Source organism: Triticum urartu, chromosome 7A, assembly GCF_056163025.1.
Source record: "Triticum urartu cultivar PI428250 chromosome 7A, HENAU_Tu73, whole genome shotgun sequence".
Taxonomy (NCBI): domain Eukaryota; kingdom Viridiplantae; phylum Streptophyta; class Magnoliopsida; order Poales; family Poaceae; genus Triticum; species Triticum urartu.
Genome location: NC_141879.1, coordinates 717,673,642 through 717,701,467, shown reverse-complemented (window position 1 = coordinate 717,701,467; position 27,826 = coordinate 717,673,642). Strand labels below are relative to the sequence as shown.

Sequence of the window (27,826 nt, the reverse complement as noted above, 5' to 3'; positions counted from 1 at the left end):
TCTACCTTGCACTACTTGCTTGGCACCGGAGACGGCATTGCCGCGAAACAAGACCTTGGTCCTGCCGTGTATTCTTTTCCCATTACATACCAGTATCATATGGTTACATTGGTACGGGTCACGGCTTTTGGAGGAGAGACACAGGAGTGGTAGGTGCGTATGTACGCAGAAAGGCGTATGTGGCTCTGTGAACATCGTGCGTCTGGAGAAAAGCGCGCACGGTCATTCGCCGGCCGGCGGTAACGATTTTCGAATTCAGTGCAAGTTATACGTACGAGGTCGGGGAGGCACGGTGCTGCCGCGAAAGTAGCCTTGGTCTTACTGTATGTTATCCCATGTACTGCTGTGCTTTGCAGAGAGGTTTAACTATGCTACTAGTATCTTATGGTTACACTGGTACAAGTCACACTTTTAGTCATCATTGAATAATGGAGCAGTACATCAGGCACTACTATAGTCCAAAGGCGTGTATATGTAACCTGGTGGGCAGGAATGTGCCTAAGACCAAACCAAATCTCACCAAGACCTCCGTTGGAAACCAGCATTAATTAAGGGATCTCCTGTGAACCTTGAGCTCAGCGGCAAATCCTTTTGTTCAATGACTGATAGTAGAACCGTGGATGTCGATATTGATCTCTATAATTACACGAATGACATTCAAGTGAACCTTTGGTTATCATGTGATGTTTTTTGTTTTGCGATACTTTACAAAACAGGAGATGCATCGGTATCCTCCTGAGTCATATACATGCTCACTGTACCGTTGCCCTCCTTACCGGTTTTATTCTTCTTTCTCATTGAAGTGTTCCGGCTTCCTCGTGACATAGTAACCTGTGTTGGGCCAGACGATAATGGATGCTGTCACATGAGAGGGCCTTAAAAATACTCCTCCATCATCGGAGGAGCAAATCCCACTCTCGAGCTATCTAGTCACTTGTCAAACTTTTCGATAAACCTGTAAGTTGTCGTTATGATAATCGTGTTACAGATGACATTTGAGCAACCCCAAAGTCCATTGTATGGTAGGAAGTGATGACGATAGTCTCATGGTCTGAGGAATTAAAACTGCATACTAACACTTTGTGTTATAACAATTGATTTCAGACGATATTATCTCAAAGTATTACAAACAAGTTTGAATCGATTCAATATGATTGTTCTTCTAACATCATAGTCTCAAAGTTGTTTTAGGACTATCGTTACACTTAACATATCCTAAGATTAGGAAAATATGATCACCAACAACACTTGAGTCAGTCATGGAGGCGAGACTAGGAGCTTATTCTTTATCGTTTATCATTCCACACGTGCTTATAAGTTTTTCATTGAATCGCATATTCCAAGATCATAGCAGTTATAGCATAAAATATAAACTCTTAATTATGAAGTCAGAAATATAATAATATTATTGCCTCTAGGGCATACTTCCAACACATAGCAGCCCTCACACACAAATCAGCATTATGTTTTCCTTGCCACAGCACTAGGGTTTCGGTTCTCTCGATGGCGACTCGCCACTGTTGAGGAAGACCTCGATTATGTCGTCTATGGTCTGCGGTCATCTCAGGCATGTGCATAAGGAGAATGGAGATTGGATTCATCCCCCATTAGAGCTCTACTTCAAGGACATAAGGGCAAGCTGGTTCATGGGCATTAATCGGTGGCCGGTGATACGTCCATTGCATCATTATTTCTTACTATAATTTAGCCTACCGCAATCTTATATATCACATTATGGTGCATTTCTAATGCATTTTGTATCTTAAAAATAGAGGGAGATTGCCGGCAACTGAAATTCTAGACCTAAAATAGCATTAGTAGACAAAGCAATTCTCTGGAGCTCAAAATGAATTGTGGATTTTTAGATAATTATTCTGGAATATATGAAGAATAAGAAGTGTCAGAGGGGTCCCAACAGCCATCCACAAGGACAGGTGATGCAGCCTACCCCCCGGTCGCGCCCTCTGCCCTTGTGGGCCCCTGGTGGCTCATCTCATGACGTTGCTTTTCCATAAAATCCATTGCCCTAGTAAAAATCACAGAAGAGTTTTGGAACTTTTCACCGTCATCTCGAGGCCTGAACTAGAGCGGTAGCATTTTTGCTCTCTGGCGGAGCGATTCCGCTGGGGAAACTTATCTTCGGGAGGGGGAAATTGAAGCCTTCATCATCACCAACGCTTCAATCACCGTGGGGATCATCATCTTCATTAATATCTTCATCAGCACCATCTCATCTTCAAAACCTAATTCATCGCTTGTGTTCAACCTTTGTATCAAATCTCAGGTACCTCGGGTGTACTAATAGTGTTGATTACATTGGTTAACCAATCTCCCAAATGCTCATCAATCCGTAGTATGATGTTAACGGTTTCCTTCCATGACACCGACTCTGCTCTTTCGAGCATGACTTTTGGCTGATTTCCCGGCGTACGCTCTCAAAGTGGACCGGCTAAATTTTAGCTACTTGAGCATGTCGCGAGTATAAATTTACAATCCTGTGAGAGATATATGCAGCACGCTCGATTTTGCACTGCTTGGCATTGGCGACGGCACTGCCGCGAAACCAGATCTATGAACATCGTGCGTCCGGAGAAAAGCGCACATGGTCATTCGCCGGCCGTCGGTAAGGATTTTCGAATCTAGTGCAAGTTTATGTACGAGGGCGGGGAGGCACCCTGGGTGCTGCCGCGAAAGATGGCCTTGGGCTTTCTGTATGTTATCCCGTGTACTGTGCTTTGCAGAGAGGTTTAACTATGCTAGTATCTTATGGTTACACTCGTACTGGTAACTGGTCACACTTTTAGTCATTGAATAAAGGAGCAGTACCCCAGGCACCACTACTATAGTCGAAAGACATGTAGTGTATATAACCTGGTGGGCAGGAATGTGATAAGACCAAACCAAATCTGACCAACAATACCTCCGTTGGAAACCAGCATTAAGGGATTGACTGTGAGTTTGGAGCTCGGCGGCAAACTAACAGCGAGCGGCCAAGAGGGTCGAGGATGAGAGCAGAGAAATTGGTCAACCGCTTTCTCCGCTTCATTGCCATGCTAGAGAGGGTGGGCAACGGAATTGGCACCATAGCATTCATCTGGGCGACGGTGGTCCGGATATCCGAGGATTTCTGGGTCGCCACTGTGATAATCTTCTTGGAGTCTTACAGGTACGTAAAACCCTTCAATTTCCTGGTTAACATATAGTAGTGTTTAGAACTGAACTTTGCTACAGCTACGGGGAGATTTTACGGAAAGTTGTTACGGGGATGAGGCAGTGGCGGAGCCAGGGGTCTTCCCTGGACTTCCATGGAATACCAAAGAATTACTGATCCATTGATATACTACTGCTAGCTTGCTGCATATTTGTTGCCATATTGCTACTGTATCGCACAAATGAATACCATGGAATACCGAGCAGGAAATTCCTGGCCCCGCCACTGGGATGAGGTGGAGACTTAGCATTCATCACGATTTTGGGCCCTCAGCTAAAATCAGGGGGATAGAATCAATGAGATTAGAACAGCTTATCCCGTAACCTGGGTCCATAGGCCGAGCCCCGTAAGTCTAGCATTTTCGTTTAGAACTAGTACTTGTTTTCAGAACACAGTAATTTTTCTTCTTGATAGTTCATACCGGCCTCCTTTGTACACATACTGTTTGCCCTGTTGGCACTGTCGGCCTTCTATGCCATACTTAAACTGCAAATTTTGTTATGTTCTTTAACTTCCATAGTAGTCTGATCACTAGGTGAGGTGTTTTGACTTGTGACATCCTGACTTAATAGGAATGATAGACTACTCATATTAACAAGGTGCACCTTCTTTTTCGGGAGCCCGTCCGAAAGAAACTTCAAAGTTAAGCGTGTTTGGCTTGGAGCAATTTGAGGATGAGTGACCGACTCGGAAGTTGGTTCCGGATGCACGTGAGTGAGAACAAAGTGCACCTGAAATACTAATGTCGGTCTGTGCTAGTCTAGAACTCAGACGCAACGGACAGTCGAACAGATGGGTGAACCAGTGAGTGCACATGAGTGGGCACAAAATGCGCAGAAAAATCTAGTGTTAATTTGTTGAGTTAGCCTAGATCTCAGCCGCAACGACTAGCAACCAATTGGTTTGACCGAGGCGTTACATGACTTCAATTCACTTGGAGCCTGAACGTGTCATATTTGAAAATTTTAAAAAGAAAAGTAAAAGGAAAACTCACATATACATCAAGAGCTGATTACATGAGTAGAAAATATCATTTTGTAGGAATATTTTTTTGCGTGTAATTTTGTAGGAATATAATAGTAAGTAATAATAGGAAAATACACAAGAGCTCCTGGGTGCTCCACACCCCTATATGAATATTAAATGTAGAAAATACCAGACAAATTCAAAAATAAAATAAAATTTAGGGATATCAAATTTGGATTCCCAATCTACTTCCGTGCAAATTTCGTGAAAAAAATGCTATGAAGGTATCCATGGTGAAGGTAATAGTATATATATTATAGATCCCCATATTTCACCACTATACTACAGAAAACCCTATCCGAGCTAGGCCTAAAATTGCAACCCTGAGAGCATCTACAACCGGCCGTTCCATATTCGTACTACCTCTGTCACGGTTTAGAAGGCGCGTTTGGAAATTCTCTGGGACCTAGGTGGTTATCTATTGGTTATGAGATGGGCTAAAAAATAGCATTCACACTATGCATGCATATAGAAATAGTATATCAGAGTACTAATTAGCTACTAGAAATAAATGCAATGCGTCCTAAACCTTGTCTATTATGGAAACACACGCAAATTTAACTGTGTCTTCTAAACCGTGATGGAGGGAGTACCAAACGTTTGAGCGGCTCGGTAACTGTCCGGTCACGAATTTATCACCTAATTAAACCTGGCAAGGCAAATGTCCGGATTATATAACACCTCTCATACCCAGCCCATATGGGACAGACGATATAGGAGGTCTGGATGCGTCTGTCATGTAGGCTGTGGTCCGCCACAAATACCCCTCGGACGAAACCCCAATCAAGTCCACACTAACCGCTCTGCTTAGTCTCCTCCCCTTCCCTGCCTTCTCGCCGCCTCCGGCAGCCACTCCAGTAGCTCCTCTGACAGCGAGGCGAATCCCATGGATTGGTGATGGCACCGGCATGGTGGCGGTGACATGGCAGTACAATAGCAGCGATGGCGTCGATGCGGTGGTCTTGGGCATGGCAGCCAAGGCCGGAGCTTGGTGCAACCGCTCGTCGAGGTGAGGTGATGCTCAGCTCGCGTGGAGGTGTGGCAATAGGCGGCGAGGCGTAGAGTTGATGGTCGAGCCGTGGAAGTGCAGGTTGTGGACTTGTGGTGGTGGTGCAGAGCGGAGCATGGGGAGGCTTCGGTGGCTGGGGGAGGTTGCATGGGCGTCTGTCACCGTGCGCGAGGCGGATGGTCGCGATGGCAGCACACATGTGCCCGGTCGGTGCAGAGGAGGTGGAGTCTGAGGGTGGCTGCGAACGTGGTGGAGGACGGGAGGGGCGCGGCCTGGCAGGCGTCATCATGTGTCTGGCTGTGGGTGGTCCGGCACCATGGCCATGGGTGCATGCAAGGCGGCGCTCGGCGGAGGCTCATAGGAGGGCGGCCGACAGCAACGACAACCTATCGATGGCAGAGGAGCTGCTTGGGCTGTGGCGGATGGCGGCGCTGATCACGACGCTCAACCGTGTGGTCTACCTGTGTGCCATGGTGTCTATGCTCTGCATAGGCCACCTCGGCCCTCTCAACCTCGTCAGCGACACGCTCGCCATTGGGTTGACCAAGATCACGGGCCACAACGTGCTCTTCGGCCTCACATTCGGGCTCGAGCCACTCTGTGTGCAGGCCTATGACACCCGCAACCACAACCTACTTATGCTCTCCCTCCACCGCCGCGGTCCCCGTCGTGTTGTCATGGCCTCTCGCGGCTCTAGTCTGCGTCGCTCTAGGCGAGGTCGGCTCCCATGCTGGGCACTCCTCTTAACATAGGAGGCACCGGCAACCTGACTCATGCGGGCATTGCAAGGAGAGGGGGCGTCAACGAGCACTCTTGGCAAGCTCACCAATTGAAATCCTCCGCCGCCCCGGTTCCTCAATGTCAGCGAGGCTCTGGTCATCCCCCAATGACTCTGACCCCACCGACAAGCTCGCCGCCCCCTCCCTAGGTCACAACATGGTCCTCGAAGCTCCAAGAACCACCGAGGTTCGCCGGTGTGCTGTGAGCTCAAAGTGTTTGATAAAATGTCCTAAAGGGGTGAAGACACTGACGTGTGGGCCCCACCTGTCATCACGGTCAAACAAAACAGTATTGACTTTTGTGCCACATGGCCCTGACCAATGGGACATCCCTGTCATGCATAATCGTGGTTAGTTTTGAGCAATGCGGTCATCAGTGCGATTAGAGAAAAAATATCCAAAAAGTGGCAGGTCTTTGTTCCCCAAACGTGTTGTGGTAGTTTTTTGTAATGGAGCCTCAAATCTGGTAGTTTTATACTACTTCTTCGGTTTGTAAATATAAGTTTTTTAGGGATTATAATGTGGATTACATATAGAGTAAAAATGAATGAATCTACACTCTACAATAAATCTATATACATCCGTACGTAATTTTTATTTGAAATCTCTAAAAACACTTATATTTAGGAACGACGGGAATAGTATTTACTCCATTATGTGTGTGTTTGATGAATAGTCGTTGTTCACTACAAAAACTGAGTCCATGCCCAAGCGTAATTAACAAAGCTTATCTTCGCCATATTAATATATTCCTTATTTAAAAAATAATTAACAAAGCTATTTAAAATAAATTCACAAATCTATCAACCCGCCATAAATCACATCGACCCGCAACAAAAAAGAAAAACAAAAACACCCGATACAAAAAGTGCTGCCAAACAGCTTACAAGCACAAGCAAACATCTTCCTGCCAAAAAAAGCTACAAGCAAATATCAGATAAGCCATAGAACAAACAGAGAACCCGTCTCTTAGTTGTGTGTCCACCTGAACTGACCTCCTCTTGCGGCGGCGAGGAGTGGACGGGCAGGGAAAGGGGAACACGGCGGCTACGGTTTCGACACCTCCCGAGCAGGGTCGAGAACACCCGCTAGAATAGTGTGTTTTTTGTACTAAGAGCAATAGAGAGTTTTGAGGCAATCAATAGATGCTCATGCTGGGAAAGTCACAAGCGACTTCGCTGCTCCACACACACGCTAGATGAACTACACTATGGGGTTAAGCGCTAGTTTCCACAAGCATAACTCAGCCTTCATGCAGCGGGAAAACATGCCTGGGATGAGACTAGCTAGGGCAGTTTTTTGGAGCCTCGACTATTTATTTGGATCTGGTAACGAGGATATCGGGAGTCTCAGAGCACCGGGTGTCCTGGATGTCCGGCATTGAGGCCTTCACTGGTGTCTTGTTCACCAGTACGGCAGTACCTGCTCTCCGGGGTGAGTACTCTCGAAAAAGTTTTCATGTTGTCTTGTTCACCGGTACCTGCTCTCCGGGGTGAATGCTCTAGAAATAGCCTCCACTAACTGGATCCTGAATTGGTTCTTGCTATGATTCCTTGCATTCAGTATATATCTTTGTCACGTTTGTGTTCAGTGTTCAGATTCTCATGTTTTTCGTACTTGTATGTAGTTTAATACTCATCTTGGCATGTTTATTGGGTATATATGCAGGGCGTTTAGCCAGCAAAGCAGTTCGGCTGACCAATATTTATACAAGACTACAGAAGGCATCAGGTTTAAAAGAATGGAGCTAGGCAGTGGATCTCTGCATTGTACGAATGCAGCGATACTGACATTTTGCCTATGGCTGCTTGAGAGAAACTATATCATTGACGAAATCATATCAGATCCATTCCCAGGTTATCATTTATTTGGCTTACTGGTGTTACTAGTGATAATACACAAGATGGGGTTTCACGCACTTATTGGATGTATCAGCAAGAAGGAAAGCCACATATTGTTGCATCCTTGGCCAGCACTTACCCTCATAATAGTTGGGTTTTTACTCTGCCATACAAAAAAGTATTGTGACTTTGACTGGGCAGATTACTCACTTATTCCTTTGTGGTTTGGTATCTATCTTCTAGAGTGGGTTGTATCGCCAGGAGATAATTGTTTGGATCACAAAAAGGTTAAAGTGGCTGCACAACTATTGCGTGTCACATTTATTGCTGTGGAAGTTTATGCACTTGGGACCTGGTTTGAGTCTACCTCGATGATGGTGATGCTTGTTTCATCAGTGCTTGGCAACCTACAAATTCCAATGGCGCTGGCAAGAATCATGCTCCCGATTATTTGGATTTCCATGAAGGAGACAGAAGTTGCTGACACTAGTGACGAAAATGTCAAGCTAGTGGCCAAGATCTTGAACATAATGGTGTTGTTCCAGGGAGTACTATACTTGGCCGCCTGCATACTAGAGTCGTTCTCCTTCTTGCTCCGGAGATCACTGGCCCTTCATTGTGGACTCGTAGATAACTCGGGGTTGGGATCTATTGATCTTTACTATGAAAAAGCCTATGAAGCCTTCTTGCAAGAAAGTGTGTTCGATGCTACAAACAAGATGGGCCTTGTCACCTTTGCTGTGGACCGCTTGAGCCCTGATGCCTCACTGGACGAGAAGCACGCCGCCGTCCGAATCTTGGACTCTTTTTTGCAGCAACAGAAGGGGGACTCCAGTTCTGAAACAAACCCCATCCATCTAATCACAACCTCAACCAAGGCATTGACCTCGTTGATTAGTATGCTGGGCTGGACAGTAGAAGAAGATGCTGATATCAGGCTATTCGCTGCAAAGGTCACCACACATATTGCTCCGTATATACGGATCTCTGGAATTCCTGGAACCATGCAGATGATATCTTCACTTCTTGATGCCCAAGATGAACTGGTGACACGAGATATTTCAGCTCAAATTCTGGACGACAATGGTGGTGATGCAGATGATCAACAATTAAGTAGTGGTGCAAGTTCTCCACCACTGAATGGTAGCAGAAGGGACCTTGTTGATAGGCAACAAACAAGCAATGGTTCAAGTTATTTACCATTGTATATTGAGGGAGGGAACGTGCGAGCAGTACAAGCCTCCTCAATCCAGGCAGCGCAAAATAACCATGAAGGGTGCTATCTAATATACAGGATATGTGCATGCTCACAACATATCAAGAAACTGTGGTCAAATCCAGAAGAGGACTCAAACGATGAGGAGTCACTGCTCGCACTGGGATTGCAAATCCTTGAAGGACTTACTCATGATCTCCATAACTGCGCAGAAATCATCAGAGCAATGGAGCTCCTCCCAAAGATCATCGACCTTATAAACTGCAATCCTAGCACAGCAGCAGCACAGAGGGAAGAGGTCGCCAATTCAGCATTGAAATTAGTTGCCAGGCTTGCAGGCATCAAGGGGGAAACCGGCATAACACTGCGGCAAGAGCTTTCTGAGAATCCTTTATTGTTTGGCCACCTCGCCAAGATCTTGACGCTGGAGAGAAGCCCCAGCTCCCTAGGAAAATCCAAGTTGGTGATGAATATCATTGCCAAGATCGCCAGGATCTCCACTGGTAAGAAAACAAGGCAGAAGATTGGGACATTTCAGGTTATCATCAGCAAGCTGGTGCAAGAGTTTCTTGGGGATGATGAAAACCCATTGCGAGCAGAGGCAGGGGAAGCACTCACGGCTCTGGCAACGGAGTGCCCTATCAACTGCTTTGCTATGCTGGACGAAACCGGCCTTATAGGGGATCTCGCTAAAAAGATTGAGCATGGTCAGCACATGTACCCAGCGGCAAGTCTACTTCAGAGGTTGTGCCAAAACTCCAGGGAATTAGTGTTGCGCCATCAAGGTCCAGATGTAGACCTGTCCTCTAGCTTGACCGTGGTAAGTCCTCTGAATTTGCTAGCACTTTTGAGTAATTTTTTTTATAAATGAGTCCCTTTTACATGTTAGACAACATGATTTGCTTTTAGTACCAGTACCAAATTGATTGCTACCAAACACTTGGATGATCAGAACAAGAGCGGTGGACTAGTTAAGCAAACATTATTTTTTTGCTTTTTTCTTGGATTAATCCTAGTGGCTTCTTGATATGCACACCACACAATATTTTAATTTGGAATTAAAAACCTATGCACATGCATGTCGTTTTTTGGATAATTGATGTGTTTCGTTAGTGCTGAACCATCTAGGTTCAGACAATCCCATGTCTTCTACCTTGACAGTGGTGAGTCCTTTGAATGTGCTAGTATTTTTTAGTTCCTTTACGTAACATGTTTTTCCTTTTAGTTTTGTAATTAATGTTTTTCTTCTATGCACACCATTCCAAATTTCCTATGATCATCATTTCCTTACAAGTAATTAGTTCCTTTTAGAGTTGTGCCTTATGTAACCTGAAATGTATAATCAGAAGACATCGATACCAAAATGTGATAGCTAGCAGGCACTTATAGATTAGTAGAACCAGAGTGGCGGACTGTAAAAAAGCCAGTTAGTTAAGCAAACATTTGTTACCATTTTGGGCTACCCCTAATGGCCAATTAATGTGCACAATACTTGAGTTTGGATACAAATCCATGTTTTCCATACGCTAATTAGTGTGCTCCGTTGTCGTCCAATTGATAAATAACTATGGAGTAATCATACACAACATGACACTTTTGGTGCACCATATATGCAGGTGTTGGAGAAAATGGTGAATGCAGAAGGCAAGCAGATGAAGGCACTCATCTGCCTAGCTTCACAACTCTGCAGTGCAGGCATTACCCCCGTACTGAGCTCTTCTGCATATGCTGCAGAATTTGTTGAGAAATTGGTAGGTGAACTAAAGGCCCACAAGATACCGGGCACTGATGAATTTCCAGATATGACTAGGCTGCTGGTTCAGCTCACGTTATCGATCGTGGAATCCTGTGATGGCTATGCATTCATCTTCAAGCAACATGGGATGATGGAAGCGTTGTGCGAGGTGGAACGGTACACAAAGCTGATGGATTCAGAACAAGACATGATGAAAGCACTGTCAGAGGTGGAGCAATACGTGCGGTTGGTTACAGAGGAGCGGGGAGCTCTGCGCACCCTGGTGGCCAAAGCCAAGGGGCTGATCGGCGCCGATATGCCGTGAGTTCAACATGGCCACCGTGAATAAGTGCCACCTTGTTGGTGGCTAGTTAGTATGCATCTGCTGTTGCATGCAGATTGCGGACACAAACTGGCTTTTTTTTTAATGATCGGCAAAATGTACTTGGTGCCCCTCTGTGGCACAAAACAAACTTTGCTTGATATGTTTCCAATATGTACTTGTTTCTCCTCTGGGGGGCACAGACAACTTTCAATCGTCAGGTTGTGATGGCAATTGCCTCTGTGTGGCTGTTCGCAGTAGGCAGCAACACACACATGCGTACAACTTCTCACTATTTTTGGATGCCCTTGAGATTTTTACATCGCCATGGGTGGATAGATACAAGGTCAGTGTTTCATGTTCATAGCTTCAGTGTTTCTATCAAATAAGAGGTAAGAGCCATACTATTTGGCAGCTCTGAGGTGGTCGGGACTCAGGACACTACCATAATCACACAGCTTGTCTCCAGAGAATGTTTGATGACCCGCTGTCACTTCTTTGAGACCTGAATCAAGTTGTTTGCCTACCCGCCGTCACTTCTTTGAGACCTGAATCAAGTTGTTTGCCTACCCGCCGTTATGTCTTAGCTAGGAATGAGCTGTGAACAAAATCGAAATAGTTGTTACTTGAGTCGATAATGACTTTGTGTCGGTTTGCTATTTTCTATAAATTGGAATTCACTCTACTTCTTACTGACTTTTGCCGATTATATCCCATGTGCTTAACACATTGATGTCGGCGGCTAAGCCTATTATGCCACTTAATCAATAGCATGTCATCATACTGTAATCCCCTAATTTCTTTATTCGGCTAGATAACATTGGACCTCTAATCGTTGCCGTGAACGGTATCTCCCTTGGTGGTACTGACGTTGCCTACCAACAAGCAGTGAAACATGCCGACATTCAGTCGAGGAATGGTGCTGTCATTCAATGGAGGAATGGGCTACTTCAGTGACACCGCAACTGGTGTAAATGGAAGTTTATACCTCGCACTTCGAAATGGCGGCTTTGTTCTGAATGCAGGGGGTCCAACATTCATTTATGAGTTTCAGGTTGTGAAGCTAGCTAACACCACTTTTGATCCCTCTTATTATGAATGCAGAGAGGGTCCAAGCAATGCGATGGCTCCAACTTGAAGCTGGGTTAATCCAGCTCTGCCTACAACCCTGGTGGTTCCTTAGTCAGCTGTCAGCCTGGTTGCATTGACTCAACGAAAGTTACATCACCGCTGCTCGAGGCTGCCGACATCCTTGACAGGCTAGCCCTTGTAATTCTCGCATTCATCCTGTTAGTTATTTTACCAGACTATTTGATGTACTTTTCACTTTTGCAGTAATACCCTTGAAAACGCCTGCTCTTTTACTAAAGTAAAGTGATGCATATCAGCTCAAGGGCATTTCTCAAGTCCATGCATCACAGGAATAATTTGTTGCATTGCCCAAAACTTTGGTTCACGCACATTAATTTTGATTAACATTTCTCAAGTCCATGCACAGGACATCACAAGGAATAATTTGTTGCACGTCACAAAACATGCGGGAGGATGAGTTGTTGTGTGATGCATGGTTGACCATTAGCCTCAATCTGACCGAGAAGAAGCTCAAGCTCGAAAGGAAGAAGATCATGCTCGAAGAGAAGGGGAGGGTCGCAGCCGATGCGGAGAGCACCAAGATGTTATCCTTGAATTTGGAGGCTTTAGATACCGACGCAAGAATGGTCGTGCAAGCCATCCGCTAGAAGATGTTGTAGTGGCAAAAAGATGAGTTGGAGGCGGCAACCAAGAAGGACTCGGCGGATAAGGAGACGGAGGCTGCCTACGTGGTGGCGGCGGCACCTTGAGCGTGGAGGCTCGAATTGCCGTCCAGCAGGACAGAGAATCTTTTTTTTTTTGCACGGAGTACCGAACTGATATTCTTTTATGAGGGGGCATGTAAAAACTAAGCATACTTGTCTCCTTTTGATTGTTATCAGCATATGATCCAGCACGCGCTATGGATCGGACTTTATTTGAATTTTAAATTACTCTTTACTAACGGACATACATGATAGTTTTGGAAGCGGATACAGGAGCCAATTTGCCACTCAGCGTTGGAGATGCCCTGATGAGGTGAGATGGGCCATTATTACGAAGTTGGGTGTAAATAATTAAGATCTTTGGATAAAAATTGGGTATACTTTGACGCCTGGTTCAAATCCTCTTGTTCAGTTAAACTTCTCTCAAAAAGGATTTGAGGAGATTGAGGGGAAGTATAGCTTTTATCCCGCTTACTATTCAACTTGAAAACAGTTACTGAAAACAAGACAAATCATCTCCACCGGCACATCTCAGACAACTTCCGCTCCACAAAGTACACACACCACACAACTCTTTTCACGACGCATCCATAAGCTCCATGACCTTCTTCACGCTTGGCCGATCCATCATCCCATCAATCCAAGCCTTCACACGCAGATACGCATCGAGAACCGACGCGCAAGGGCTGGCCAGCAGGTAGTGAGCCATGGGGCAATGGCTGAGGTCCGCCAGGCTGATGAAATCTCCGGCCAGGTACCGTGACCTGGACAGACGCTCCTCGTAGACTCTGAGGGCCACCTTAAGCTTCTCCAGGTTCTCCTCGACGATTTTGTGGTCAGTCGTCCCGCCCATGAACATGGGCATGACGAAGCACTGGAAGGTGATCGCCGACATGGCCTTGTCGAAGTTGTAGGACTCGGCTTCGAGCCATGCGTCCATGGCCGCCGACTCGGCGAGGCTGCCCTCCCTTAAAAGAACGGATGCGCCTTTGCAGAGCACGTACCTCGAAATCGCGCGCGACTCTGGGATGACAACATATATGTACGAAATAGATCATCTGAATAATGTTGTACAGAGCAATTTGTTCAGTTTCAGTCTATAGCTACACGAAGATGTTGTTCTTTCGGGGGTTTTCTTGTGCTTGTGTGTCTATACGAGATATAAATAAATCTGAATGAATATCTGTTCTCTCACCGAAAAGGATGAGATCGCCGTCCTGGAAAGCCGGGACCTGGCCAAAGGGCTGCAAGGCAAATACAGAGCTGAGCAATCGGACATCTTAAGCATGGCTAAGCTAGCTAGACTTTCTGAATCTGAATCTGTACTGTACGCCTAGCAACCATTACCCAAAATCTTCGCAAGGCAAGGTGTTATTACTTGCTACGTTGTTTGTTAATCTGAGGGTGCTCGTTGTCGAAAGAGAAATCTCAATCGGCTGCTAGAATAACTGAAGAAGAAGAAGAGACGAGCGGGACGTACGGTGCGGGCGAGATGCGCGGGGCCCTTGTGGTCGCCGGCGGGGAGGTGGACGTGCACCAGCTCGTACTCAGCGCCGACCTCCTCCAGGCACACCAGCACCCGCGCCACGCAGGTGGATCTCGCCGGCCCGAACACCTTCACCTTCTTCTCCGTCCCCATGGATCTCCCCCTCCCCTCCCGTGATTGCACAAGTCAAAGGTGGCGGCTGGACAGACAGCTGCATTTCTATACAGGATCTGAAAAGTCCAACATATGGGTGGTGCGTTGAGCAGCAGACCGGGTCGTTTTTCTACAGTTTTTTTAACTTGGTGAAATAAAAAAATGTTTTTTGGTTTAAAAAATCATGAATTAGAAAATCAGTTCACGAACTAGAAAAAAAAATTTAAGAATGGAAAAGAAATCATGAATTTGAAAAACTTCATGAATTCAAAAAAGTTCGCGCGTATGAGAAAAGTTCACGTATATGAATCTTTTTCATGAATTTCAAAAAGTTCACAAATTCAAAAAAGTTCAAGAACTTGAATAAAAAGTTCACGCATTTGACGAACATTCATGGATTTTTAAAAAGTCCCCACATTTCAAAAAAGTTCACAATTCAAAAAAGGTTCATGAACTTGAATAAAAGTTCATGCATCTGAAAAACATCCATGGATTTGAGAAAACTTCACAGATTAAAAACAATTCTGTGCATTTGAAAAACATTCACAATTCAAGAAAACATCAAGAACTTAGATAAAAAGTTCGTGCATTTGAAAAATGTTGATGGATATGAAAAAGAACACATATTTGAAAAAAAAAACAAGTGCACTTGAAATAAGTTCCTGAACTTATGTAGAATGTTCAGGAATTTTATAATACATTCACGAATTCAAGACAAGTTCGCGAATTTGGGAAAAAGTGTCCTGTTTCTGGTCCAACTAAACTAGTCTTTGTTTCTAATTTTCTTTCGTTCCTGTTTCTAGTTTTCTGTTTGTACTACACGGGACAGAAAAATAAAAGCAAACACGAATTTGCACACTCAAAAACACTTTTGTTCATCTATTATAAAAAATTCCGCATATTCAAAAAATGTTCAAGCCATTGAACATTATTTTCGGATACAACAAATTCGCAGAGATTCAAAAACTGTTCAAAGCATGAAAAAATTGTTCTTCCATTCAAAAACTTGTTTGTTATTTTAAAAATTTTTCAGCAAATAAAAAATTCATTGATTTTTATATATTAAAAAGTTTCTTGAAATTCGGAATTTCTTCATACTTTCAAAGAAATAAAATAATATTCTTAGAATTTGAAATTTGTTCATAGATTCAAAGAATTGTTCGCACTTTCAAAATTTATTCGGTATAAGGCCCTGTTTGGTTCAGCTGTGGATTTCTAAAAGCAGCTGTGAAAAATTTGCTGTGGAAAAACAGCTGTGTAAAGTCTGATGTGAAAAAGATGTAGGTCATTTGGCAAACCAGCTGATACAGCTTTTTCAAATTTTGGCCCGCAGCGGAATCAGATTTTGGAAAGCACGTCCTGGGCTGCTTCCGCTTTTGGTTCAGATTTTGGCAGCGGATTTCTGGAGTCGGATTCTGCTGGGTTTGCTCTTTGGTTTAAATTCTGCTGCGCGGCAGCGGAATCTGTCGATAAAAGATGAACCAAACAGGGCCTAAAAACCCTACCTTGGAGACCAGTAGAGCTAGCCCGGCAGTTGTCGGTGTAAAAGCCGACAGACTTCAGGGTAGGGGTCCCTCTTAATGGAGGTAAAATGCTACGTCCTGCTCTTATTTATAGACTAGTGCAGAACCGGGCAATAGCACCGGTTCATAAGTCCCTTTAGTGCCGGTTCCATAACTGGCACTAAAGTGTGGTCACTAAAGCCCCCCTCCTTTAGTACCGGTTCAGCACGAACCGGTGCTAAAGGGAGACCATGTGGCACGAGCCAGCTCCGGGGGCCGGGAGCCCTTTAGTACCGGTTGGTAACACCAACCGATACTAAATGTTTGTGGGTTTTTGTTTTATTTTGTATTTTTCAATTAAATTTGTGTTATCAATTTAATTTAGGATTGTTTTACGTTATAATGAGTTGTAATCGTCATCATCATCATCATCATCATCGCATATTAATAAATAAATAAACTCTAGCTAGCTAAAAATCATCGTAGTCGTCTAATTACCATTATTTAATCATCATAGTCATTACCGCTAGCTATCTAATCATCACCAACACTGGCTAGCTTAAAAAGGAAACATTCACTTTCTAACAGAAGCAAAGATATCATCGAGTTCAACATAATCATCACCAACATCAAAGTTCAAGACACGGACATGAGACACTAATTAAGAGCATGAACTAGTGCTGCTCCCTCTCAGGTAGAATAGCATAGTGAAGGAAATATGCCCTAGAGGCAATAATAAAGTTATTATTTATTTCCTTATAATCATGATAAATGTTTATTATTCATGCTAGAATTGTATTAACCGGAAACATAATACATGTGTGAATACATAGACAAACAAAGTGTCACTAGTATGCCTCTACTTGACTAGCTCGTTAATCAAAGATGGTTATGTTTCCTGACCATGAACAATGAGTTGTTATTTGATTAACGAGGTCACATCATTAGTTGAATGATCTGATTGACATGACCCATTCCATTAGCTTAGCACCCGATCGTTTAGTATGTTGCTATTGCTTTCTTCATGACTTATACATGTTCCTATGACTATGAGATTATGCAACTCCCGTTTGCCGGAGGAACACTTTGGGTGCTACCAAACGTCACAACGTAACTGGGTGATTATAAAGGAGCATTACAGGTGTCTCCAAAGGTAGATGTTGGGTTGGCGTATTTCGAGATTAGGATTTGTCACTCCGATTGTCGGAGAGGTATCTCTGGGCCCTCTCGGTAATACACATCACATAAGCCTTGCAAGCATTACAACTAAAATGTTAGTTGTGAGATGATGTATTACGGAACGAGTAAAGAGACTTGCCGGTAACGAGATTGAACTAGGTATTGGTGAAGGAAATATGCCCTAGAGGCAATAATAAAGTTATTATTTATTTCCTTATAATCATGATAAATGTTTATTATTCATGCTAGAATTGTATTAACCGGAAACATAATACATGTGTGAATACATAGACAAACAAAGTGTCACTAGTATGCCTCTACTTGACTAGCTCGTTAATCAAAGATGGTTATATTTCCTGACCATGAACAATGAGTTGTTATTTGATTAACGAGGTCACATCATTAGTTGAATGATCTGATTGACATGACCCATTCCATTAGCTTAGCACCCGATCGTTTAGTATGTTGCTGTTGCTTTCTTCATGACTTATACATGTTCCTATGACTATGAGATTATGCAACTCCCGTTTACCGGAGGAACAATTTGGGTGCTACCAAACGTCACAACGTAACTGGGTGATTATAAAGGAGCATTACAGGTGTCTCCAAAGATAGATGTTGGGTTGGCGTATTTCGAGATTAGGATTTGTCACTCCGATTGTCGGAGAGGTATCTCTGGGCCCTCTTGGTAATACACATCACATAAGCCTTGCAAGCATTACAACTAATATGTTAGTTGTAAGATGATGTATTACGGAACGAGTAAAGAGACTTGCCGGTAACGAGATTGAACTAGGTATTGGATACCGACGATCGAATCTCGGGCAAGTAACATACCGATGACAAAGGGAACAACGTATGTTGTTATGCGGTCTGACCGATAAAGATCTTCGTAGAATATGTAGGAGCCAATATGGGCATCCAGGTCCCGCTATTGGTTATTGACCGGAGATGTGTCTCGGTCATGTCTACATTGTTCTCGAACCCGTAGGGTCCGCACGCTTAAGGTAACGATGACAGTTATATTATGAGTTTATGCATTTTGATGTACCGAAGGTTGTTCGGAGTCCCGGATGTGATCACGGACATGACGAGGAGTCTCGAAATGGTCGAGACGTAAAGATTGATATATTGGAAGCCTATGTTTGGATATCGGAAGTGTTCCGGGTGAAATCGGGATTTTACCGGGTTACCGGGAGGTTACCGGAACCCCCCGGGAGCCATATGGGCCTTCATGGGCCTTAGTGGAAAGGAGAAAGGGGCAGCCCATGGTGGCTGCGCACCACCCCCCTCCCCTAGTCCTATTAGGACTAGGAGAAGGTGGCCGTCCCCCCTCTCTCTCTTCCCCCCCTTGGGAATCCTAGTTGGAACAGGATTGGGGGGGGGAATCCTACTCCCGGAGGGAGTAGGACTCTTCTGGCGCACCCCTTGTGGCCGGCCAGCCTCCCCCCCTTGGCTCCTTTATATACTAAGGTAGAGGCACCCTAGAACACACAAGTTGATCCACGTGATCTATTCCTCAGCCATGTGCGGTGCCCCCTGCCACCATATTCCTCGATAATACTGTAGTGGAGTTTAGGCGAAGCCCTGTTGCTGTAGTTCATCAAGATCGTCACCACGCCGTCGTGCTGACGGAACTCTTCCCCGACACTTTGCTGGATCGAAGTCTGGGGATCGTCATCGAGCTGAACGTGCGCTCGAACTCGGAGGTGCCGTAGTTTCGGTGCTTGATCGGTTGGATCGTGAAGACGTACGACTACTTCCTCTACGTCGTGTCAGCGCTTCCGCAGTCGGTCTGTGTTGGGTACGTAGACAACACTCTCCCCTCTCGTTGCTATGCATCACATGATCTTGCGTGTGCGTAGGAAATTTTTTGAAATTACTACGAAACCCAACAATTGGATACCGACGATCGAATCTCGGGCAAGTAACATACCGATGACAGAGGGAACAACGTATGTTGTTATGCGGTCTGACCGATAAACATCTTCGTAGAATATGTAGGAGCCAATATGGGCATCCAGGTCCCGCTATTGGTTATTGACCAGAGACGTGTCTCGGTCATGTCTACATTGTTCTCGAACCGTAGGGTCCGCACGCTTAATGTTACGATGACAGTTATTATGAGTTTATGCATTTTGATGTACCGAAGGTTGTTCGGAGTCCCGGATGTGATCACGGACATGACGAGGAGTCTCGAAATGGTCGAGACGTAAAGATTGATATATTGGAAGCCTATGTTTGGATATTGGAAGTGTTCCGGGTGAAATCGGGATTTTACCGGGTTACCGGGAAGTTACCGGAACCCCCCGGGAGCCATATGGGCCTTCATGGCCTTAGTGGAAAGGAGAAAGGAGCAGCCCAAGGTGGCTGCGCACTACCCCCCTCCCCTAGTCCTATTAGGACTAGGAGAAGGTGGCCGGCCCTCCTCTCTCTCTTTCCCCCCTTGGGAATCCTAGTTGGAATAGGATTGGGGGGGGGGGAATCCTACTCCCGGAGGGAGTAGGACTCTCCTGGCGCACCCCTTGTGGCCGGCCAGCCTCCCCCCTTGGCTCCTTTATATACTGAGGTAGAGGCACCCTAGAACACACAAGTTGATCCACGTGATCTATTCCTCAGCCGTGTGCGGTGCCCCCTGCCACCATATTCCTCGATAATACTGTAGCGGAGTTTAGGCGAAGCCCTGCTGCTGTAGTTCATCAACATCGTCACCACGCCGTCATGCTGGCGGAACTCTTCCCCGACACTTTGCTGGATCGGAGTCCGGGGATCGTCATCGAGCTGAACGTGTGCTCGAACTCGGAGGTGCCGTAGTTTCGGTGCTTGATCGGTTGGATCGTGAAGACGTATGACTACTTCCTCTACGTCGTGTCAGCGCTTCCGCAGTCGGTCTGCGTTGGGTACGTAGACAACACTCTCCCCTCTCGTTGCTATGCATCACATGATCTTGCGTGTGGGTAGGAATTTTTTTGAAATTACTACGAAACCCAACAGTGGCATCCGAGCCTGGTTATTTATGTTGATGTTATATGCACGAGTAGAACACAAGTGAGTTGTGGGCGATATAAGTCATACTGCCTACCAGCATGTCATACTTTGGTTTGGCGGCATTGTTGGACGAGATGACCCGGACCAACCTTACGTGTACGCTTACGCGAGACCGGTTCCCTCGACGTGCTTTGCACATAGATGGCTTGCGGGCGACTGTCTCTCCAACTTTAGTTGAACCAAGTGTGGCTACGCCCGGTCCTTGCGAAGGTTAAAACGGAGTCTATTTGACAAACTATCGTTGTGGTTTTGATGCGTAGGTGAAATTGGTTCTTACTTAAGCCCGTAGCAGCCACGTAAAACTTGCAACAACAAAGTAGAGGACGTCTAACTTGTTTTTGCAGGGCATGTTGTGATGTGATATGGTCAAGGCATGATGCTGAATTTTATTGTATGAGATGATCATGTTTTGTAACCGAGTTATCGGCAACTGGCAGGAGCCATATGGTTGTCGCTTTATTGTATGCAATGCAATCGCGATGTAATGCTTTACTTCATTACTAAATGGTAGTGATAGTCGTGGAAGCATAAGATTGGCGAGACGACAACGATGCTACGATGGAGATCAAGGTGTCGCGCCGGTGACGATGGTGATCATGAAGGTGCTTCGGAGATGGAGATCACAAGCACAAGATGATGATGGCCATATCGTATCACTTATATTGATTGCATGTGATGTTTATCTTTTTATGCATCTTATCTTGCTTTGATTGACGGTAGCATTATAAGATGATCTCTCACTAAATTATCAAGAAGTGTTCTCCCTGAGTATGCACCGTTGCCAAAGTTCGTCGTGCCCAGACACCACGTGATGATCGGGTGTGATAAGCTCTACGTCCATCTACAACGGGTGCAAGCCAGTTTTGCACACGCAGAATACTCAGGTTAAACTTGACGAGCCTAGCATATGCAGATATGGCCTCGGAACACGGAGACCGAAAGGTCGAGCGTGAATCATATAGTAGATATGATCAACATAAACGATGTTCACCATTGAAAACTACTCCATCTCACATGATGATCGGTTATGGTTTAGTTGATTTGGATCACGTAATCACTTAGAAGATTAGAGGGATATCTATCTAAGTGGGAGTTCTTTAGTAATATGATTAATTGAACTTAAATTTATCATGAACTTAGTCCCTGATAGTATCTTGCTTGTTTATGTTGATTGTAGATAGATGGCTCGTGCTGTTGTTCCGTTGAATTTTAATGCGTTCCTTGAGAAAGCAAAGTTGAAAGATGATGGTAGCAATTACACGGACTGGGTCCGTAACTTGAGGATTATCCTCATTGCTGCTCAGAAGAATTACGTCCTGGAAGCACCGCTGGGTGCCAGGCCTGCTGCTGGAGCAACACCAGATGTTATGAACGTCTGGCAGAGCAAAGCTGATGACTACTCGATAGTTCAGTGTGCCATGCTTTACGGCTTAGAATCGGGACTTCAACGACGTTTTGAACGTCATGGAGCATATGAGATGTTCCAGGAGTTGAAGTTAATATTTCAAGCAAATGCCCGGATTGAGAGATATGAAGTCTCCAATAAGTTCTATAGCTGCAAGATGGAGGAGAACAGTTCTGTCAGTGAGCATATGCTCAAAATGTCTGGGTATAATAATCACTTGATTCAATTGGGAGTTAATCTTCTGGATGATTGCGTCATTGACAGAATTCTCCAATCACTGCCACCAAGCTACAAGAGCTTCGTGATGAACTATAATATGCAAGGGATGAACAAGACTATTCCCGAGCTCTTCGCAATGCTGAAAGCTGCGGAGGTAGAAATCAAGAAGGAGCATCAAGTGTTGATGGTTAACAAGACCACTAGTTTCAAGAAAAAGGGCAAAGGGAAGAAGAAGGGGAACTTCAAGAAGAACGGCAAGCAAGTTACTGCTCAGGAGAAGAAACCCAAGTCTGGACCTAAGCCTGAAACTGAGTGCTTCTACTGCAAGCAGACTGGTCACTGGAAGCGGAACTACCCCAAGTATTTGGCGGATAAGAAGGATGGCAAGGTGAACAAAGGTATATGTGATATACATGTTATTGATGTGTAACTTACTAGAGCTCGCAGTAGCACCTGGGTATTTGATACTGGTTCTGTTGCTAATATTTGCAACTCGAAACAGGGACTATGGAATAAGCGGGCACTGGCAAAGGACGAGGTGACGATGCGCGTGGGAAACGGTTCCAAAGTCGATGTGATCGCGGTCGGCACGCTACCTCTACATCTACCTTCGGGATTAATATTAGACCTAAATAATTGTTATTTCGTGCCAGCGTTGAGCATGAACATTATATCTGGATCTTGTTTAATGCGAGACGGTTATTCATTTAAATCAGAGAATAATGGTTGTTCTATTTATATGAGTAATATATTTTATGGTCATGCACCCTTGAAGAGTGGTCTATTTTTATTGAATCTCGATAGTAGTAATACACATATTCATAATGTTGAAGCCAAAAGATGCAGAGTTGATAATGAAAGTGCAACTTATTTGTGGCACTGTCGTTTAGGTCATATCGGTGTAAAGCGCATGAAAAACTCCATACTGATGGACTTTTGGAACCACTTGATTATGAATCACTTGGTACTTGCGAACCGTGCCTCATGGGCAAGATGACTAAAACACCGTTCTCCGGTACTATGGAGAGAGCAACAGATTTGTTGGAAATCATACATACCGATGTATGTGGTCCGATGAATATTGAGGCTCGTGGCGGGTATCGTTATTTTCTCACCTTCACAGATGATTTAAGCAGATATTGATATATCTACTTAATGAAACATAAGTCTGAAACATTTGAAAAGTTCAAAGAATTTCAGAGTGAAGTTGAAAATCATCGTAACAGGAAAATAAAGTTTCTACGATCTGATCGTGGAGGAGAATATTTGAGTTACGAGTTTGGTGTACATTTGAAAAACTGTGGAATAGTTTCGCAACTCACGCCACCCAGAACACCACAGCGTAATGGTGTGTCCGAACGCCGTAATCGTACTTTACTAGATATGGTGCGATCTATGATGTCTCTTACTGATTTACCGCTATCGTTTTGGGGTTATGCTCTATAGACGGCTGCATTCACGTTAAATAGGGCACCATCAAAATCCGTTGAGACGACGCCTTATGAACTGTGGTTTGGCAAGAAACCAAAGTTGTCGTTTCTTAAAGTTTGGGGCTGCGATGCCTATGTGAAAAAGTTTCAACCTGATAAGCTCGAACACAAATCGGAGAAATGTGTCTTCATAGGATACCCAAAGGAAACTGTTGGGTACACCTTCTATCACAGATCCGAAGGCAAGACATTCGTTGCTAAGAATGGATCCTTTCTAGAGAAGGAGTTTCTCTTGAAAGAAGTGAGTGGGAGGAAAGTAGAACTTGACGAGGTAACTGTACCTGCTCCCTTACTGGAAAGTAGTTCATCACAGAAAACTGTTTCAGTGACACCTACAGCAGTTAGTGAGGAAGCCAATGATAATGATCATGAAACTTCAGATCAAGATACTACTGAACCTCGTAGATCAACCAGAGTAAGATCCGTACCAGAGTGGTACGGTAATCCTATTCTGGAAGTCATGATACTAGATCATGATGAACCTACGAACTATGAAGAAGCGATGGTGAGCCTAGATTCCGCAAAGTGGCTTGAAGCCATGAAATCTGAGATGGGATCCATGTATGAGAACAAAGTATGGACTTTGGTTGACTTGCCCGATGATCGGCAAGCAATTGAGAATAAATGGATCTTTAAGAAGAAGACTGACGCTGATGGTAATGTTACTGTCTACAAAGCTCGGCTTGTCGCAAAAGGTTTTCGTTAAGTTCAAGGGATTGACTACGATGAGACCTTCTCACCCGTAGCGATGCTTAAGTCCGTCCGAATCATGTTAGCGATTGCCGCATTTTATGATTATGAAATTTGGCAGATGGATGTCAAAACTGCATTCCTGAATGGATTTCTGGAAGAAGAGTTGTATATGATGCAACCGTAAGGTTTTGTCGATCCAAAGGGAGCTAACAAAGTGTGCAAGCTCCAGCGATCCATTTATGGACTGGTGCAAGCCTCTCGGAGTTGGAATAAACGTTTTGATAGTGTGATCAAAGCATTTGGTTTTATACAGACTTTCGGAGAAGCCTGTATTTACAAGAAAGTGAGTGGGAGCTCTGTAGCATTTCTGATATTATATGTGGATGACATATTGCTGATTGGAAATGATATAGAATTTCTGGATAGCATAAAGGGATACTTGAATAAAAGTTTTTCAATGAAAGACCTCGGTGAAGCTGCTTACATATTAGGCATTAAGATCTATAGAGATAGATCAAGACGCGTAATTGGACTTTCACAAAGCGCATACCTTGACAAAATTTTGAAGAAGTTCAAAATGGATCAAGCAAAGAAAGGGTTCTTGCCTGTGTTACAAGGTGTGAAGTTGAGTAAGACTCAATGCCCGACCACTGCAGAAGATAGAGAGAATATGAAAGATGTTCCCTATGCATCAGCCATAGGATCTATCATGTATGCAATGCTGTGTACCAGACCTGATGTGTGCCTTGCTATAAGTTTAGCAGGGAGGTACCAAAGTAGTCCAGGAGTGGATCACTGGACAGCGGTCAAGAACATCCTGAAATACCTGAAAAGGACTAAGGATATGTTTCTCGTATATGGAGGTGACAAAGAGCTCACCGTAAAAGGTTACGTTGATGCAAGCTTTGACACTGATCCGGACGATTCTAAATCGCAAACCGGATACGTGTTTACATTAAACGGTGGAGCTGTCAGTTGGTGCAGTTCTAAACAAAGCATCGTAGCGGGATCTACATGTGAAGCGGAGTACATAGCTGCTTCGGAAGGAGCGAACGAAGGAGTCTGGATGAAGGAGTTCATATCTGATCTAGGTGTTATACCTAATGCATCGGGTCCAATGAAAATCTTTTGTGATAATACTGGTGCAATTGCCTTGGCAAAGGAATCCAGATTTCACAAAAGGACCAAACACATCAAGAGACGCTTCAACTCCATCCGGGATCTAGTCCAGGTGGGAGACATAGAGATTTGCAAGATACATACGGATCTGAATGTTGCAGACCCGTTGACTAAGCCTCTTCCACGAGCAAAACATGATCAGCACCAAGGCTCCATGGGTGTTAGAATCATTACAGTGTAATCTAGATTATTGACTCTAGTGCAAGTGGGAGACTGAACGAAATATGCCGACGATCGAATCTCGGGCAAGTAACATACCGATGACAGAGGGAACAACATATGTTGTTATGCGGTCTGACCGATAAAGATCTTCGTAGAATATGTAGGAGCCAATATGGGCATCCAGGTCCCGCTATTGGTTATTGACCGGAGACGTGTCTCGGTCATGTCTACATTGTTCTCGAACCGTAGGGTCCGCACGCTTAACGTTACCATGACAGTTATTATGAGTTTATGCATTTTGATGTACCGAAGGTTGTTCAGAGTCCCGGATGTGATCACGGAGATGACGAGGAGTCTCGAAATGGTCGAGACATAAAGATTGATATATTGGAAGCCTATGTTTGGACATCGGAAGTGTTCCAGGTGAAATCGGGATTTTACCGGAGTACCGGGAGGTTACCGGAACCCCCCGGGAATCATATGGGCCTTAGTGGGCCTTAGTGGAAAGGTGAAAGGGCTGCCCATAAGGGCTGCATGCCTCCCCCCTCCCCTAGTCCTATTAGGACTAGGAGAGGTGGCCGGCCCCCCTCTCCCTCTTTTCCCCCCTTGGGAATCCTAGTTGGAATAGGATTGGGGGGGAGTCCTACTCCCGGTAGGAGTAGGACTCCTCATGCGCCTCCATAGGGCTGGCCGCACCCCTCCCCCTTGGCTCCTTTATATACGGAGGCAGGGGGCACCTCTAGACACACAAGTTGATCATTGAGATCGTTCCTTAGCCGTGTGCGGTGCCCCCTGCCACCATATTCCACCTCGATCATATCGTTGTAGTGCTTAGGCGAAGCCCTGCATCGGTAGAATATCAAGATCGTCACCACGCCGTCGTGCTGACGGAACTCCTCCCCGAAGCTTTGCTGGATCGGAGCCCGGGGATCGTCATCGAGCTGTACGTGTGCTAAGAACTCGGAGGTGCCGGAATAACGGTGCTTGGATCGGTCGGATCGGGAAGAAGACGTACGACTACTTCCTCTACGTTGTGTCAACGCTTCCGTTGCGATCTACAGGGGTATGTAGATCAGACTCTCCCCCTCGTTGCTATGCATCACTATGATCTTGCGTGTGCGTAGGAAATTTTTTGAAATTACTACGAAGCCCAACACATAGAACATGTATAGCTCTCCTGATTCATCATACTAGAGCATGCAGATGAATCTGTCTCCTAATCTTGGGTTGCGCTTCTCCTTGCTGCCCCCTAGTACTTCTCTACGATCGTTAATAATTTTGCTCCAATCTTTCACTATTAAGCATTCTTCGCTTTCAGAAATCCTGAATGCACTCATGTGCAATGTAGGATATCTTGGCCGTAAGCTAACCATTGACATGTCACCTTTAGTCTCGATCCACTGAGGCACAACTGTCATCGGAAGTCCCTGTTGAAGAACATCGTATAGTAATTAATATACTAAGCAATAAAAGTTTAGCTTCAAAAACAATGTATGCAAAAGATGCACTAATTAAGGACAAATAGTTAAAATCTTACCATCTTACGATTATAGATCTGACCGTAGTTCAATACGATCACCATTGGTCGCACGTTTTGAATACTAACATTTCTAAGTTCAGGAAAAAAAAATTGTCCTGACAGTATTAAGATCCTCAAGCCATGAAACATAATGACTTATCTCCTCGCAGTTTAGTTGAGCCCCGGGGCAGTAGTAGGTCCTGTCTACCAAGCGCGGGACATGTTTGCTTGAACCGAAATAAGCTGACAATATAAATTATTTGTCAACTATTTTTGAATAAACTGTATCAAAGACATAAACATATGCATGCATGGTTGAGAAAAACTCACATAATGGTAGAACTGGAGGTGTTTGCACATCGACCCAGATGTCTATATTACCTTCAATATCATCTTCCGGACGAATATCAAAGGTGACAACCATACCAGGCTCAAATGCATAAGCCTTGCATAGTGCTTGCCAAGTTTTGCATTCAAAATGGGTGTATGTGTCTCCATTATATAATTTGACGTTGAAAGTATACCCATGCTCCGTCTTCAAGTAAACTCTCTTTACCTCCATATCATCTATAGCACTAAAACCTATCTTATCCAAGACAAAAATTCTTGCATGGCAGGGGATACGCTAGTAGAATAGTGAAAATTTAAATTTATAAGTTGAAGCAAATGAAGCATAAGTTTTGCATTCAAATAATAATTGCCAAAGTGACTTACTGTATCAACTTCGAATGTCTCATCCAACTTGATGCTGAAGCGCCTACCATAAAAATAAACTAGTTATATTAATTATTGAACTAGTTCAAATCTCATATACCTAAATAAACTAGTTCGATAATTTTCTTACTAAAAATAAACT

The 27,826-nt window shown here is 44.5% G+C and overlaps 2 protein-coding genes across 2 annotated transcripts; one reads left to right on the top strand and one right to left on the bottom strand.

Annotated features, from left to right (window-relative positions):
• The first annotated feature begins 5,431 nt into the window (after nucleotides 1–5,431).
• Nucleotides 5,432–12,878, top strand: LOC147962132 (uncharacterized). Its single transcript, XM_087534063.1, has 5 exons — nucleotides 5,432–5,906; nucleotides 7,882–9,902; nucleotides 10,699–10,986; nucleotides 11,047–11,138; nucleotides 12,638–12,878. The coding sequence occupies exons 1-5, from the start codon at nucleotides 5,432–5,434 to the stop codon at nucleotides 12,876–12,878; spliced, it is 3,117 nt and encodes a 1,038-aa protein (XP_087390189.1).
• Nucleotides 12,879–13,378: 500 nt separating this feature from the next.
• Nucleotides 13,379–14,618, bottom strand: LOC147962131 (putative glutathione S-transferase GSTF1). Its single transcript, XM_087534889.1, has 3 exons — nucleotides 14,416–14,618; nucleotides 14,131–14,179; nucleotides 13,379–13,958 (listed from the first exon to the last, which is right to left on the bottom strand). The coding sequence occupies exons 1-3, from the start codon at nucleotides 14,572–14,574 to the stop codon at nucleotides 13,513–13,515; spliced, it is 654 nt and encodes a 217-aa protein (XP_087391015.1). The 5' UTR covers nucleotides 14,575–14,618; the 3' UTR covers nucleotides 13,379–13,512.
• Between the last annotated feature and the right edge of the window lie 13,208 nt (nucleotides 14,619–27,826).

What these genes read in the sequence shown, in the direction of transcription:
- LOC147962132 (XM_087534063.1), top strand. Translation starts at nt 5,432, where the DNA reads ATGGCAGCACACATGTGCCCGGTCGGTGCAGAGGAGGTGGAGTCTGAG. An exon ending in GCTCTCCCTCCACCGCCGCG is followed by an intron (nt 5,907 to 7,881) that starts GTCCCCGTCGTG and finishes ATCCATTCCCAG; the next exon opens with GTTATCATTTATTTGGCTTA. An exon ending in TGTCCTCTAGCTTGACCGTG is followed by an intron (nt 9,903 to 10,698) that starts GTAAGTCCTCTG and finishes CCATATATGCAG; the next exon opens with GTGTTGGAGAAAATGGTGAA.
- LOC147962131 (XM_087534889.1), bottom strand. Translation starts at nt 14,574, where the DNA reads ATGGGGACGGAGAAGAAGGTGAAGGTGTTCGGGCCGGCGAGATCCACC. An exon ending in CCGCGCATCTCGCCCGCACC is followed by an intron (nt 14,180 to 14,415) that starts GTACGTCCCGCT and finishes TTTGCCTTGCAG; the next exon opens with CCCTTTGGCCAGGTCCCGGC. An exon ending in CGGCGATCTCATCCTTTTCG is followed by an intron (nt 13,959 to 14,130) that starts GTGAGAGAACAG and finishes TTGTCATCCCAG; the next exon opens with AGTCGCGCGCGATTTCGAGG.